Source organism: Ambystoma mexicanum, chromosome 8, assembly GCF_040938575.1.
Source record: "Ambystoma mexicanum isolate Mex_15411 chromosome 8, UKY_AmexF1_1, whole genome shotgun sequence".
In the NCBI taxonomy this organism is placed as follows: Eukaryota; Metazoa; Chordata; class Amphibia; order Caudata; family Ambystomatidae; genus Ambystoma; species Ambystoma mexicanum.
In genome coordinates, this window is record NC_090929.1 from 296940386 (window position 1) to 296958075 (window position 17690).

Sequence of the window (17690 nt, forward strand, 5' to 3'; positions counted from 1 at the left end):
ACACAGAGCAATCCATGGCCCAGGAGCAGAATTCATACAAGAAAAAATCAGCAACCACAAACCAACACGAAGACTAAGATCCAGCAACACCATCCGCCTTGAACAGAAATAATGCGCAAAACAAAAATTCAGGGGATTAGCATTCTCCTGCATAGCGGTGAAACTCTCAAACTCTGTCCCAAAGGAAATAAGAACAACAGAAGATCGCCTACAGTTCAGGAAACTTTTCAAAACATGGCTATTTAATGCCCCAAGCTGAAGAAACCACCATAGAGATAAACCCACCATTGCAAGGCAAGAAAACAATACCACACTGGACCACCCAAATAAATATTTGACGCTAAAAGGAAAAAAATAAGCTGAAGGGTTAACCCAACACAAAACAACCCTGACAGCCCCTAATTAACCCTGCTAAAAACTCTTTGACACTCTGCATACACCCCACCCAACCCAAACCTTTGCCACAAAACACCCAAACTACACACACTCTACCAACTCTCCACAATACCCAACACACACATGAAACACCCACATACAACCACCCACAAAACACCCCACAAATGTTAATCGACTAAATTCATACCAGCACACAGTGATCATTTTCCGAACTGAAGCTACCAACAGTACATGAAATCTCCTTGCGCTTTTCCAACTCAACTGTAACTAACCACCCCAACTCCCTTCCTTTTCAGATCCACCTGATGGCCTGGAGACCATGATAAATGACTGCAGTGTGCAGTACAAATCCCAATAACATAACATAACAAAATGTAATGGTAAACCTTGATTAAAGTGATCTGAAAGAGTTCACATGAGGTGTTCTGGGCGGGAAGGGGCAGGGACTAAGTGGGTAAGGCCATAGGGATTAGCATGGCCATGGGCAGTCAATGGGTGGTCCAATGACCAAATTACACCTACAAGGTTTGTGTTCCTCTTCATGTGACATTTCTCGCTATCTGTACTGTAATGCAATAGTTTTGGCTTATAGGTGGCTCTGCCATCAAATAGCGCAAACTAGGGGGCGTGGCCAACTGCGGGGCAATGCGGACGTGAGTCTCCTCGGCTCCCGCCACCGCTCTATACATCCTGCATTTACAGCCTGTTTTACGATCGCCAGCAGTATAACAAAGAGACCTTCTGAAAGCTGAGGCTCCGCGGCGTACACACAGGAAGTTTGACGGCTCAAGGTGCCGGCAGCCCTGAATCCTGGCGTGTCGAAATTTGGGACGCGAGCGGTGCCTTTGGCACAAGATGGCCGCCAACTGATCTTCGCGCCAACGATCTGGGCTGGGAGAGCTGGCTGGAGGAGATCCGGAGCCGCGAGCCTGTCCCAGCTGTGAGGTGCAGCCCGGCGACTGCAGCGGAGACCGCCCTCGGTGCCTTCTGTTTGGAACCGGATCGAGCTGCCTGGACTGCGGGGGGTGACGAGGGCTGGGAATCGGCACACCCGCCGTGGCTCTCCTCCGCTGCACGGCTCACCACAACCGCGACCCGCGGTACCCGGTGGCCTTTTGGGTGCATCAGAGTGGCAACCATGCGCAAAGAAAAAACAAAGAAACCCACCTTGCAAAACAGGATTGAGCAATACACTGTCCCCGCATCGCAGCCCGCCGACTCCCAACCGCAGCCCTCTGGAGACTCTGATCCCACGCATACGCTCTCCCTTAAAGACGTCATGGTGGCATAGCCGACTCTCGCTCATCTATGGAGCTGAAGATAGACCGAATAAGCCTAGATGTGTCCCTGCTTAGGCATGATTTACAGAAACTGTCCGCACGCACTGGAGAAGCAGAACATTGCATCTCAAATACAGAAGATGGCTTACATACCATGCAACAACAGCTCCAGAGGGTCTCGACTAAGCTCAAGTCTGTAGAGGCAAGGGTGGAAGAGGGCGAAGGAAGATCCAGGCGGAATAACGTTTGCATACTTGGCATCCCCGAAAAGGAGGAGGGACCATGCATTGAACTGTTTCTGGAACAATTACTAACGGACCTGTTCGACCTGCAATCCTTCTCAAAAATGTTCTCTATAGAAAGAGCACACCGTATGCCTAGGGGACGACCGCTGCCTGGTGCTCCTCCACGCACAGTGATTGCAAGGTTCTTAAACTACCGAGATCGGGATGCACTGTTATAACTAGCACGCTCGAAGGGCATGATTACTTTCAACGGGTCCAGGCTGGCCTTTTTCCCCGACTATACGAGGGAGGTACAGAAGGCGAGGCAATCCTTTGGAAAGCTTAAAAAACAATTGCAAACGCTTGGTGTTCAGTATGGCTTGCTTTTCCCGGCACAGCTGAAATTTTATCACAAAGGGACAACGGTCCACTTTGATGACCCTGGGGAGGCATGCCGCTGGGCAGAGCAACACATCGAAGGAGACTGGTCAAAATCCCGAGGCCCTAAAGACAGAAACCCTGGACCACCACCGGAGCAGCATCGAATACCAGACCAACCACTGCCGCTGGACTGACCGAGAGATTGGGATGATGGAGCCCGCCCTGATCCCTGATGTGGATTCATCCTCCAGTCGGCAGGCGGTCACTTTATTTTTCGATACTGCGGGAGGCCCTCGGTGACCCACACACGGCGTTTCAAATATCCACAGGGCAGTAAGCGGGGGACTGATACCCTTGCGTCTGGGTGCCACCCCCTCCAAACTCTTGTTTTTTGTTGAGCTACAGTTGGGACTGTTAGTGCTGGCACCAAACTGTTTTTGAATGTCAGCAAGGTTAGGGCGACAGGTACTTCGAGTTGGGGTGGAGTATGGGGAGGGGGAGGGTGGGAACATTTGGGAAGAGTTTTGAGTTACTCCAGGGCCACCTTACTCCTATAGGTTTCAGGGAGTGATGGGGTTCCTGGCCAGTTGGGACCGTAGCACGCTCGAACAGCATTTCAGTCACCAGTCACTGTTGATTCTATACTACACCGGCACACACCGGGATTCTACCCCCATATTTCACTCGCCAACCCTTCTTATGCTCTTGCTAGATGGCACCTGACCAATCTCAACTGCCAGTGACTACAAGTCCCAAATCCCTTAAGGTCCTCACCTGGAACATGAACGGGATGGGGTCCGCGATTAAGCGACGCTTTGTTAAACAACTGCTCAAGAGATACTTGCCCGATGTGGCCCTGCTTACCGAGACAGACCTTGCAGGTTCACACTGTAACTTCTTCCTGCGGACCAACTATAGGGCCGCCTTTCACTCGGGGTACACCATGGGATCCAGGGGCACCCTTGTTCTTATACATAAGCGCGTCCCATTTGCCCCGCAAGAAGTGGAGAGGGACCCTAGGGGTCGTTATGTGCTGGTCCTTGGGACACTCGGGGGGAGAGCTTTGGGTTCATCTCGGTCTACTCCCCATCGGGTCCGGGGCAGGAGCTTCTGGTGGAACTGACCACCCTGTTGGACAAGTATCAACCCGATAAGTGGTTTCTGGGTGGAGACTTTAATGATGTGATGTGTAACACCATGGACCGATCCCACCTTAGACACCGTAACCCGGATGCCCCCACGGGCCTATCCAACTTTGCATCCGCCTTGGGTCTCTGTGATGTGTGGCGGGAATTGCACCGAGGAATCAGAGGGTTTTCATTCCACTCGGGCGCCCACGGCTCCCTTTCTAGGCTCGACTACCTATTTGTTCCGCACACTGAGCTCTTTCGAGTAATCTCGGCAGATTTACTTCCCAGGGGAATCTCTGACCACTCGCCTCTGGTGGTGGAGACGCGGCTGCAGGGTACGATCCCCCCCCAGGACATGGCGGCTGAACAACTATTATCTGGGTTGTCCGGAATTGGTGGATCGCCTCACAGAAATCTCGACGGAGTATTTCGAGATTAACGATACTGGCGAAGGCGACCCAGTGGTGGTATGGGAGGCCTATAATACCATGCTGCGAGGTGAAATAATCTCCTGGACGGCAAATAGGAAAAGGGAAAGGCTTCAGAAGATAGGCGAGGCAAAGAAAGAGGTGACCCTCCAGGAGAATGACCATATCCTTGACCCAACCCCCCAGACCCACACTTCCCTCACACGGGTCACCGAACGCCTCCGGAACCTTATGCTAGACAACGCCAAACAATCCCACTGGGAATCCAGAGCAAGGATATATGAGGTTGGGGACAAGGCTGGGAAACTGCTGGCCTGGCTGGAGAGGCGAGACGAAGGACAGCAATTTGTCCGGGAGATCCTCACCCCAAGGGGAGAGAGATGCCAGTCAGACACTGACATAGCAGAGGCCTTTGCCCAATTCTACACAGAATTGTATCAGGCTCCGACTCTGCCCCTTAACCCAACCCTTCTTGATAACATAGGAATCCCTACCCTGTCGGAGCAACAGAAGGAGGTACTTGACTCCGAGCTCACGGAAGCCGAAGTAGCAGAGGCCCTAGCGCAACTGCAATCGGGGAAAACCCCAGGGTCTAACGGGGTCCCGATTGAAATCTGGCAGAAGTTAGGAAGTAACAACATAGCACCTCCCCTGCACCAGATGCTGTTGAACGCCCGAGACCAGAGTTCTCTCCCACAGGACCTTTGTAAGGCTACCATTGTAGTCATTCCTAAACCGGACAAACCCCCGGAGATATGTGCCTCTTATAGGCCGATCTCGTTAATTAATGGCGAAGCCAAAGTCTTAGCCAAGCTCTTAGCCAACCGGCTCCAACCGGTGGCGGACACCCTGATACACCCAGATCAGTGTGGCTTCATGCCTCATAAATCAACCCGATTGAATCTGCGCCGACTCCACCTGGCGATGGAACGGGCTCCTATCCTTGAAACTCCACTGGCCCTCTTAGCAATTAATTTTGAAAAGGCATTTGATTCAATACGGTGGGACAGCCTTTGGGAAATGATGGTACGCCTGGGGTTTGGAGAGGGCTTTCTGGGCTGGGTAAAACTGCTATACACGAACCTACAGGCAGAGGTCAGAGTGAATGGGTGGACTTCCCGATCCTTCCCCCTGGGCAAGGGTACACGACAGGGATGTCCCCTTTCCCCCCTCCTCTTTGCCCTTGCAATTGAACCGTTGGCTCTCTGGCTCCGTCAGAGTGGGGCATGGCCTGAGGGACACGAAGATCGAATATCGCTTTACGCTGACGACCTTCTGTTGTATCTGGCTGTACCGACTCGGAACTGCCCGCTGGTAACCCAGATGCTCGTGGACTATGGGGAGTTTAGCGGGTTGAAAATTAACTGGAAGAAATCTGTACTCTTCCCGGTGAAGGGGGGGGGGGAACAGGCCATCCCGCCGGACTGCCCATATCAGCTGGAAAGGCAGGGCTTTAAATACTTGGGAATCTGGATAGCACTCTTTAAAATGATGGCACTCCCACGATATCTCTATGTCCTGCAGAACACCCCACTCACGATCCCCACCTCCGAATTCAACCGGATAGATACCCTCCTTAGGGAACTCATCTGGGGGGGAGGCCAGTCACGTATAGCTTTGAGCACTTTGCAGAGATCTATCTGGGAGGGAGGGATAGGAGTACCCCGCCTCCAAACCTACTACTGGGCCTCACAACTCGTAGTGGTCAATGACCTGCTTCACGGTGACCAGGCAGTGCCTCACATCAAGGCTGAGGTGGACGCCATGCAATGTACAGATCCAATACATCTATTATCCCAATCCCCACAGCGGCCCTCTCTTCCGTCGATTGGGTCGCACACCACTGCCGTCTGGAAGCAGGCACACGTGTTTGTGGGGTGGGCAAACAGGATTACCTCGGCACAACCCCTATGGTATAACAGCAACCTGAAAGAAATAGAGAAGTTCGAACCGTGGCCACGCTGGGTGAGAACAGGAATCTTGAGGGTAGAAGACATCCTGAGGGACGGGAAGTTAATCTCGTTCGAAGACTTACAGGACAAATTCCAACTGCCAAATACCGAACGGTACTACTTTATGCAATTGATTCACGCTCTGCGAACCCACATACCTCGGGAGGAGGTAGTCCCCGACTACACACCCATAGAACGTAATATACTCCCAGCCTACATCCCCGCCAAATGCACGTCCATCGTGAGGCTTGTGCAGTTTAAGATCCTGCACAGGGTGTATTAGGACCACCCTGTATGGCTGGAGGAGGGCAACAAACCCGAAATGTCTCCGGTGTGGAGAGGAAGAAGGAACGTTGTTTCATATCCTTTGGTCATGCCCCCAGATCCACGTATTTTTGGAACGCTTGCTGCACAGAACTGTCTAGGGTACTCAATCGCTCTATCGAGCTGGACCCACAGGTGCTGGTCCTTGGGGTACCTGATGAATCCGACTCCAATAAATGGGAGAAACTGCTTTTGAATACCACAGCGGCCCTAATGAAATGTAACATTGCACAAAAGTGAGGAGTCCCGGACCCCCCCAACCCTGGAGCGGTGGGTACTGGATATGGACTTGTGCGCCATGATGGAACGACGGATCTACAGTATGAGAGGATGCCCAACTAAAGCATCCAAAATATGGGGGAAATGGGAAGAATATGGGCCCTGAGGGCTGGACGCTGGTAGTCATCGTATGACTGGCTTGAAAGCAGGCCTGGGGGGAGGAATGATGGTGGTCGGTGACATTAATACTTGGCAGAGCTTTGACGGGGGATGCTGTTCTGTAATGCTTTTGCTTTCCTTTTTGTTTGTTTTTGCTTTCTTGTTTTGTGGTTGTTTCGACCTTGTTATGAAAAACAATAAAATGTTTTATTAAAAAAAAAATAGCAAAAAACTAAAAAGAAGAAAGATGGAATGAAGTAAAGAAGGATTAAATTAAAGACACAGAAAGGAGGAAAGAAAAATACAGGAAAGAGGAACGATCAAGTAAGGAAAGAGATGGAAAGAAAAAATGAAGCAAGGTGAGAAGATACGACAAAGGAAAAAAGGATGTACAAGAAGAAAATTGGCAAAGAAGTAGAGAAAAGAAAAAAAAGAAAAAGATCATGAATTAGACAATGAAATAAAATGATAGCAAAAAGAAGAAAAAGGAAGCTGTGCAGAAAGAAGGGAAGGCAGGCAGAAAAAGGGTCAAAATATCATTATAATATAGCATTATACAGCACTAGCTGTGATTTAGCACATTTCAGAAAGGTATCGCTGTACTTCAGAGTTGAAAATCCATAGTCCAACAGCCAAATACATAAGTAATGCCTTGTACAAGCAGCCAGTCCCTTTCATCGTTGTAGAAAACGTCCTACAGTGATCATTTGAGTCTATTGTGGACACTTTGTTAGAGGAGCTGGGCACCATGCTAGTCAGTGGGACAGATGGCAGGCTCTAGAAGCTAACTGGAGGGTTCATCTCTGGGGCTATTTACATTTCTTTACTAGACTGTAAGTGTTATCTAAAGTACAGCAGGTAATTACCTAATGTATTAAAATAACACTTTTCATTACAGTGCCCCAATGAATATTTGATGATGCGTTCAGGTGTGGATGGCAACGCATCCTTTAATGTTGAACATGATAAAGACAGGATCTATTATAAAGTGAAGCAATACATATACCCTGCAAACACAATCCTACATACGAGAACTTTTACTGCATGATTCACTGTCGTTTCTCAATGGTGAAGCTCATAGACGTTTGCCAGACCATTGTACAGTCTTTGGTCCAGTCCAGTGTTAACTCCGTCGGATTTTTTTTGGTAAGCCTTCTTACGTCTATATGTGCACCACTCAATACTCTCCGTTCTGCAGCTAGGTAAACAATAGTAGCTATGAATTCAGGCAACATTATCCGCTGTTCTGTGATAAGTTAATTGGCTCCCACTGAACGCTAGGCCTTAAGGTGCCTTTGGAGCAATAATATATGTGCTATATTTGAGGGCGGGTTAGAAGAGGTGGGCGATGGTGTTGAGCCTTCAAACAGCAGCGAAATCAAGTTGTCAGGTTATAAGAACATGAATTTGTTTGGCGCTAACGCGGGTACAGAAAAATACTAAAATCATGAACCAGTGCTTTCCATGAGATATTCTTAAAGATTGGAATTGCACTCTACTAGTGATTCAGATCACCCCATACATTGCTTCCTTTCAGGAAAAAGATGAAAACAGATATTTTCAGAAACATCTTGGAAGGTAGCGTGTGTGAGCTTCAAGAGGTGAGGGCACGTTTTCTTTGTACGAGTGGGGTATGATGAATTATGCTATTTAGAATATATATTTCATTTCTTTGTATTGCTCAGTGTCAATATTATGCTTTACATCGTTTTATTGCCTGAGGACATCTGCCAGTAAGGTAAAATAAAGAAATTAATACTTCTCATTTTTAAAACATTTTTTTTTTTTTTTACTGATTAGGGTATTTTTTGAGCGTGGACCTAGCATCAGGAAGTAACAGAATGCTTTACAATCATGAGGGAAGAACAGATTAGGGGAGCAGAGAACTCAGAGGGAAGGGTGAGGGTGGGCAATTGGCCGCAAGGGATATACAAGCAACCGGGAAGGAGAAGTGGGGAGCAGATCACTGAGTCTCAGGTAGCGTGTACCCTTCTCTTTAGTGCAGAGAGGTGTGTGGTTGATAAACCGGAGCAGGGGAGTACATGCAGGGCTAGATGTATTTGGGAAATTCGCCTTCGAACATCATCACCCGACTAAAGGGTTGTTTGCTTTAGGAGAACTGCTGTAAAATGATTGCACTGGACGGACGGGATTCAAAGGAGGGGATTTAAGGAATCCCATATTCAGTGCCAAGTAGTGCTTCAGACAAGGTTGGTGGGTATCCCTGGTGCCCAGAGCACTTTTATGCCCCAAAAGTGTTTTTCCCAGTGTGAATTTGCTACATTAGAGAGGAAGACAATTCATCAGCATTGTGCAGTGAGATACGGGACGAGAACCAGGGTGGAAACAACTCAATGAAAAGACAACCACCAAATCAGAGGCCACTGTCCAAGAAACAGAATAGTTACAGCTCAACAGAAACACAACTGACAGAAGGACCAACTCGCAATAAGAAACCAGCCAGACAAAGAGTTCTATAACAACTGGGATGGGTACATCTCAAACAGAACACAACCATGGGCAGAGAGATACGAGCAAAACATGACTAATAAAGAGAATAACAAACAGGCAGCAAGAAGTTTGACAATATCACTGGACATGTTTCTGCCACCTCACACTGTGGAAACCCCAAGTGAGTGGTTTGATTAATCACTTATTTTAGTAGGACTGGCTTTTTTATAGATAGGATAGGCCTTCTCTGCCGTCTCCCATATTGTGGTTCTAGCAAATTATCACCTGATGTTCCAGATCTACACATTGGTAATCTTTGCTGAACGCATCTGAAAAAGATCCAGCTAGCTAGTGGGTGGCACACTTTTTCCTGCCCGTTGCCTGGTAGTGTTTGCCCTACATCCACAATGCTTTGAAGTCATTCTTACCTGAAACACAGTGAGAATGGCAGCAGGAAACGTGTCGAAATTTGTAGTTGGCGTTTCATCTTCAAAATTAAACCTACGGGAAGTTCAGAGAAAAGAGAGTTGATTGCATATGTACAGTGAACTGCAGGTGTTAGTAAGATGACCAAGGAGAGAATGCCTTTTAAGCATATATCATCTCTGCAATGGCTTTCATTGCATGCTCCCTCTACCCACAAGAAATGACAATCATGTAGGCATTGCCTACCGCTTCCTTGACAAACAAATAGCTGCTTTCCTCAGGACAGTTCACCATTTTGTGTCTCTCCAGGAAAATCTTCTGAACACTACCTCACTGGTACTCCAGTAATGCTGACAGAATCTTGGTGTCTGTGAGTGATTGACAGCTCAGGAGAATGATAGAAGTGTGAAGATGTGTGCACGATTATCTTATTCTAATTTGGCCCAGAACTGGAATGAATAAGGATGGACCAGAAGGTCTTCTCCCTGTCTTCAAAAAGTTCTGCAAGTACTTGGAACCTGTAACATATGTATGAATTAAGCTCCATGTTTTCTCTGTTTTGGTCCTGAATCATTAGGGACTGCAGAAAAACTATCTTTGTTATAACTCTGGCAACAAGGTTGGACCCACACTATTGACCTGTGAAGGAACTATTGACCTGTGAAGGAACTACTGGCCTGTGAAGGAAGCAGTCTGTTGACGCTGCACCCCAGTCTGAACGCTCCATGAACTATTGCACATGGCCTCAGTGCAGTGAGCTTGATGTAGTTGGTGCATGGAACTTAAAGAAGAGAGGAGTTTGTTCCACATGGGGCATTTTGATATTCTGTGCATCTGTCAAAAGCCCCTTTCCTGTGGCCTGAGAGGTGCCTGCCATTCTTTTGTGTCCTGTCGCCTATCTAGCACTGGTTGATTTCGTGTGTGTGTGTGTGTATTAGCTGCATATCTTGGTAACAGTGCATGCTACTTTATGTTATCCTTCTTTGGAGATGTATGAGTCAGCTTCATACTAGGTGCTTTTGGATTAGGAAGCAGTCTTCTTTGTTGATAACGTATGGGCGTGTCTACAGTTCAACACCGGCTGACGATGTGTACTGGTGTTAACTCTTGCTCTGCTTACGTCTACTTTGCTCGTATGGTTGTCGTGTTGGCTAGAAATTGTTCACCCTTGTGTCAGACTAAGAAATCGCTTGTCGACTGGGGTGTTTTCTCTGTTCATACACCTGGAGGAGAGTGTTGGTACAATCCCTTTTTGGTTTTACTGCACACACCTACTGGTGAGCCTGTTGGGTTTCGGGCACTTCTACCACAGTGTGGTGTGGAGTTTGCATTGCAGATGCTGGTCTCCTGAATGATACCCATAGTGTGTACTGTTGAGACATCTGCCTCTTTCATTTTTAAGACTACTCTTGCTTTTGCTTCTTGGTGTGAATGGTATCAGACTTGAACCATATTTATATGTGTGGTATGTGTTGTCCCTCCTTTTCTATATTGCGAGATGTTTTGAAACCTGAGTATAGAGTGTGACGTGTGTGCTATATTTCGATTTGTATACTGTGATAAGATGAGAGGTTTCTTGCGACTTGGGTTATGTTTGGCATGAATGTGTATTGCATAGAATTTTTCCTGCTGGCCCTCCATGTATGCTGATTAAATCTTGGTTTATGTGAGTGATTGACAGCTCTGGATAATGTTTGATGTGTGATGATACGTGCAAAGTTCTGTGAGTGTCAATGAACGAGGATGGGTTGGTGGGTGTTCTTATACTGTACGTAGAAGGAACCGGTAACATTTCTATGAATAACATTATAGTGGTCATTTTCGTCAAATGACCACCTATGTTTTCTACAACTTGGTCCTGAATCACCGTCACCACAGAGAGTATTTTTGATATAGCACCCCTCCCCAACCTGATACTTCCATGCGTATACATCTCCAAATGACAGTCTTCCATGCTCACCTTCATCCACCAAGGGCATCCTCGATGTCCAGCCTCCCCAACCAAGAATCTTCTTATGCACTGACAACCTAGTGAGAACCCTATTTGTTCTGTTTGAGGAAAGCCATCTTTACTGCATTCTGGCCCTGGACTGGATCCCTGTGCCCACGCTGCCATGAGAAGGATGAGACTGCATGTCTTGTATTGGCTTTGTACCCTTGGGGGCAACGTACTCGCTTGGAAGCAAGACGACACGAAGCAACACAGGTTCGATCCCCGGGTCTGTGCTTAGAAACCTCTGGGTATTAAACGTGTTATAAATAACCTATCATATCATATCATATCATACAGTGAACCTCTATGCCTTATTCTGAGGGTTGTCTTCTGTAAACTGGGGCTGCTGGTTACTGTGGGCCTGCATGTCATTCACCTCGAGGTTGAGCTTCTAAGCCAACATTCTTTCTTCAGTATGTGGTTCCTATCCTGCCTATGGTGGGATCCCCGTCCCTCCCTTCAGGTAGGCATGGTGCATGTCCTATCCATGTCCCTGTTTCTAAAAGCTCTTATCCCAGAAAAGCCTTTTCTTGATTAAAAAATGGGTGTCAGTCACACGGGTGCAACTAGCGCCTGCATTTGATGATCCCCCCCCACCCCCACAGCAGATTCTCTGGGACTATGCATCTCTTTCTGGACGATTTCTCCTTGGCCACCTCCACTGATGGATCCATATACCCATGTGCCACTGTAGAGTTGCCTCCCTATGTTGACTTTTCTTTCCGAACTTCATTAAAAGAAGTTCCAAACTCTCGCTGGGAAACCTCTCATTTACCACATCTCCATAGGGAGTCCACTATCAGATGTTTTATCTTAATTTGAGAATTTCCTGTCTCTATCTTTGGACTGGACCCCTGCCTTCCTGGGATTTCTGGCAGTTTTTGCTGCACCTTTCTGGTCATGCAATGAAGTGCGACTTACAATCCCCCAAAGAGCTGCATCCCCAGCAAAGCAAAAACAACGATGAAAAGGAAGAGTAGAAAGAGCAGGCTGACAATGGACTTCATGGAGTTCAGCAGTGACACTACCAGGTTCCTGAGCGAGTTCCAATACCTGGCAGAAAAAGAAAAGCAGCACCATCAGTCAGAGACAGACAATGTAGGAAGGTCTTATTATCCAATTAAAACACGCATAAGCTATTTTCTGGCTGCATGCTGAAAAAGGAGGCACACTTAACCATTGTTCACAAAACAACCCAATGTCACAGACCATCTTGCTGGCGAAGTGGAATGGCCAGTGCATGAGTGTGAGATGCTAAAAGCAGATGTTGCACAGAAAGGAATGGGCTTGGCATGTGTGGCGAGTCCACTGTCATGTATTCGAGAACCCTCTTACCTTATAGTTCCTCCCTATCCTTCGTTTATGGCAGCATCTGCAGATTACAGCAGGCCCTGCTTTGCAGAGTCCCTCCATAGGCACAGATCACTAGTCATTGCGTACAGATACACTTTCCTTTCTAGCCTTCTCTCATGTCAAGACCTAGTAGCTACGCTTACGGTGATTTCTGATAGATTGCCAATAGTAGTCCAAGCTCGACATATCTGTTCTCCATCCCCCAGAACAAAACGTTCAACCCGTTCCCACTCTTCCCAAATTATAATTGTACATTTGTAAAACATACATTGGCGAAGGTAACTATGGTTGTTAATATGAACAGATTCAAAAGTGTGTGGATTGTCAGACAGTGGTTGGACGCACCTGCGCCCGTATTCTAATAATTACAGGATGTCAGAAGAGCCCTTGTATCTGGTAAGGGACCAACACACAACCAAGTGATGATAGATGTACAAGAAAACAATACAATCTTATCATACTCTCTCATTTATGGGCTCGTGTGTTAGTAATATAGTGGTAATGACTTTTAGTGAATTAAAAAGTTGCCATAAATGAGAAAGTGTTAGGAATTTATGTAACAAAATAAAATAAGCTATGTGCAATATTGTTTTACTCTTAAAGCTTATATTGTAGAAAAGAGTGCTAATCGAGATACATTGGTAATCTCAACAGAGACCACCACTCTTTCTCCAATGGTCCCTATTTTTCTGCATTTATTGATGTATTTATTTATTATATTTATAATACGCCCAAACCCTTGGGTATCACGGCGTAGTTACAGACATAATAAAGTATAATTATGACAATACATATACCATGATTACAAGATTATAAACAGATTAAGATGCATGGACAAGACAAGATTATAGTAGATTAAGATACATAGACAAAACAATCCATCAGATCTTATGATGTGTCATGGGAAACCAGGTGTACTAGACATTCGACTGAGTGTGGAATAGTCATTATTCAAGGATGCTACCTTGCAGTTCCTGTCCTAAAAGTCTAGGGAGGGCATTGGGCTCGAATTCATTAAATAACCATGGTCTGAGTGTCTTCTTGAAGCGTTGGATTGAGGGCTCGGATCTGACACGCTGAGGGAGGGTGTTCCAGAGTTTAGGAGTCATTACTGAGAAGCTGCTACCCCCAGCTTTGGAAAGTTTGAATCGAGGAATAGATACGTGTGCCATCTTGTTAGATCTTAAGGTTACGTGGTTTTGTTCATGGTAACAGGGTTGTTGATGTATAGAGGGGCCTTTTTAGCAAGACATTTGTATGTGATGCAGAGCATTTTGAAGATAATTCTGGCTTTGATCGGGAGCCAGTGGGTTTCCCTTCTGCTGACGGAAATGTGATCAGATTTTGTTTAGCCCAATGGCAGCTCTTAATGCTTTGTTTTGTGACAATTGTAGTTTGGCTACATTAGCCTTAGAGGTACCTAACAGTAGCACATTGCAGTAATCTAACTTTGACAAAATGAGGGCTCTGGCCAGTGTTGTACAGTTTTGTGGTGTCAGAAATTGTCGGCTTAGTGCTATGAGTTTGGACGTGCATGCCTTGGTAGAGGAGAGGGCGTTGACATGTTTAGACATTGTTAGGTTGGCGTCTAAGTAAACTCCTAGCGTTTTAACGGGTTTGGAGACTGGAATCTAGGTGCCGTCAATGGTGATTGAGGCCTGCTCCGTGGGGAGAGCAGAGATTTTTGCAGAGGAACCTACTATGAAAATCTCTGTTTTTTCCTCATTTAGGCATAAACTGTTTATTGCCATCCAGTTTTGAATGATCGAGTATATTTGATTGATGATGATGGTGTCTTGATCATAATTCCCAGTTAGGGGTATTAGGATCTGGGTGTCATCGGCAAAGTTTGTATAGATGACACCCAATGCATCCAAGGTGGCGAATAGAAGCTTGGTATAAGCGTTGTAGAGGGTGGGCGATAGGCATGACCTTTGCAGGACTCCTAGTGGCACTGGTATGGGGTCTGCTGCTTCCCTGCCAATGGAGACTCGGGATGTACGATCAAGTGGCTGAAGTGTTAGGACACTTAATACAACAGTAGCACATTCAAAGCTGCAATTAAACCATGAACTCTAAGCAGACTGGTTACAAATAATTATGGCAGGCCAAAGTTTGATATTACGACTTGACAGAGATAGGCCAAACAGATCCCAGGAAAATGTGTTTGGGGTAGAGGGGCATGTGGGGGGCAGGAATGGCCATAAGGATTAACAAAGCCATGCGCAATCAAGGGTGGGTAAAAAACCAAACAACACCCACAAGGTGTGTCTCAGCCCCTGCATGTCATCTCCCTCATAGCTGTACTCAAATGCAATAGTTTTTACTTATATGTGGAGCTGAAGTGCCAACTAACAGATAAAACTAAAAAGCAAGAATGGAAACCAATATATTGATCAACTAGAGAGCTCTGTTAAAAGCCTAAGAGGCCTGTAGCATCAATAGGCAGCATCTTGCTTCCCCCGCTTGTGGCACCATTGGCCAGAAGGAAGTTGACATAGTGGGCCAAAGAGGAGAGCAATCTGCTTTAAGGGGGCCTCAAGCAGAAGCATTCAAAAATCAATTTTCCATACCAGAGAAATATATTTAAACCCCTGCATGGAGTAAACATAAATTCTCAGAACATAAAAAAATGACTTAACATTTAAAACATTTTAGAAGATTAGAAACCACTCATAAATCAGATGGAAGTAAATTCTGAACAAGCCCAGCCATGCTGGTAACATATTGCGATATGGCAGACGTTTTCTGAAATGTGTTGGTCTCAGGACACAGCAGATCGCTATTCCCTAGCCTTCAAAATTATCCGGTAAAAGCAATCAGCAAGGCTGAGACAGAAGAAATATAAATGGATTTTAAAGTGAGGCATATCATTTTAAACTAAAATATGCCGCATGGGGAGTAAATCCAATTCTCTCGAAACAGGATTTATATGGTCATGGAACACAGCCCTCAACGAAGAGACTGTGCCTAGGATACTCACCGGAAAGAAATATTACCAAAATCAGTGGGTGAACTTATTTCATGGTGGATTGAAAGGTAGGTCAAAGCAGTAGTCAAAGAGTTGATGGAACACACTAGTACGAATAGTATTGATATTTGTGTGTCTCATCCGCTCCTTCGGCGTCAGATGTTACTCATATGCAGACGACACTCAGATCCTGATCCGACTGGATATTAATCAGGCTGAGATGTTGTCGGGCCTGAGGAGATGTCTGACAGCTGTGGGTGATTGGATGAACCGCAACTGGCTGAAGTTGAATTGGAATAAGACTGAAGTGTTGGTGGTGGGACCCCCCCCTGATCCTTCACTTTGGGTGTCTTCCTTTTGGCCTTCCTCTTTGGGTCCCCTTCCGATCCCGAATGATAAAATTAGAAATCTGGGGGTAATAATCTTGTCAACTCTTTCCATGGAGCCCCAGGTTGCTGCTGTATGCAAAGCCGGGCATTTACACCTACGTATTTTCAGGAAGGTTCTCCCTTTTGTCCCCACTCATCTTCATCCTCCTGTTGTGGCTGCTCTTGTGTTTAGTCGCTTAGACTATTGCAACTCCCTTCCTCTATCCCAACCTAAGGGACTCATCCAGCGGTTGCAACGATTACAGAATATGGCTGCTCGGGTTGTCACTGGTTCCCCTTATGGTGCTCACATCTCCCTGGTGTTGCGTACCCTGCATTGGTTGCCGGTTGCCCAGCGCATTGTTTTTAAAACTCTATGCTTGGTTCACTGTGCCCTCCAGTCCCAAGGGCCGGAATATCTGTGTGCTAAGTTCTCACGCTATGTTCCATCGCGGCCTCTGCGGTTGGCATCAACTGGCCTACTTGTTGCTCCTGTCTTTCGCGGTTCACGCTTTGGTGGGCGGGCCTTCTTTGTTGTTGCACCCCGACTCTGGAATGGCCTGCCGCCCCATCTAAAACTCTTGAATAAATATCTTGCCTTCAGAAAGGCTTTCAAAAATCATTTGTTCTAGTGGTGTTGCGGTGTGCATACTGATCCTCTCTCCTCCCCAGCGCCAAGATGCCTTTGGCGAACGTGCGCTTAATAAGTATGCATAACATAACACTGAACACAAATGCTTTGGTAATTCTACTTTTCACATGTAAATCCAGGTGCATTAGTAGATCGCAATCAGCAGTCAATGGTTCAAGATGTATAACGGAGCCAGGGTGATTCAGCAACCTCTTTCAGCAATAACTGAATCAGAGCTTGAAGTTTAGAGCACCATTGCATTCCCAAAGGTCCATTTAAATGGCTTAAACCACTGAAGGTAGGCCAAAGCAGTAGTCAAAGTGTTGATGGAACACACTGAACGCAGATGCATTGGTAATTATAATTTTCACATGTAAATCTAGGTGCATTAGCGGATCTAAAGCAGCAGTCAATGGTTCAAGAGGGATAACGGAGCTAGGGTTATACTATATGCAGCTTTCTCTTTCAGCAATAACTGGATCAGAGCTTGATGTTCAAGCCACCATTACATTCCCAGTTCTAGGTAAATACTGTAATATCTGGGTGACGTGGTGATTTGATTGGATTATCTCCTGTGACACCTCAAAGGGCACAGAGACATGCAAACGCACAGTGCTCCAATTTTTGGAAGTTAGCATTTGTACCTTGGAAGACGGTGAACTAGTTTAATGCCGTGCACCAAGTGTCAACCAAATTTCCATTGTTGATTATTTTTAAGGTCATGGAGGTAAAAATAGGTAGGCGTCCCCATTAACCACAGCGACCATCATCCCAAAAGGGCACTGTCGCCATTTTCATGTTGCAAATCGAATGGATATCCAGACTAGGAGATGGTGATGCAAGATTTACATGTTCACATTTTGTGAAAAGTCTTCCGGATTCAAATGAACATAGAGGCAACCGTAATGGGAAGATCATCCTGACGTCAAGCCTGGAATTGTTTTTATTTTTTTAAGAGGAGTGTAGTTTGACCCCATTTTCAGACACCCCTTAACTCAGCAATG

The 17690-nt window shown here is 46.2% G+C and overlaps 1 protein-coding gene across 5 annotated transcripts in view; it reads right to left on the reverse strand.

Moving 5' to 3' along the window:
- Positions 1-17690, reverse strand: part of CACNA1B (calcium voltage-gated channel subunit alpha1 B) — a 2298664-nt gene that overhangs the window by 789597 nt on the left and 1491377 nt on the right. For all 5 annotated transcript variants that reach the window (XM_069609698.1, XM_069609696.1, XM_069609700.1 and 2 more), the window contains exons 14-15: positions 12285-12416; positions 9373-9445 (exon numbers count right to left, since the gene is read on the reverse strand). In XM_069609698.1, coding sequence (XP_069465799.1) covers positions 9373-9445; positions 12285-12416 — 205 coding nt within the window. The remainder of the gene's footprint in view (positions 1-9372; positions 9446-12284; positions 12417-17690) is intronic.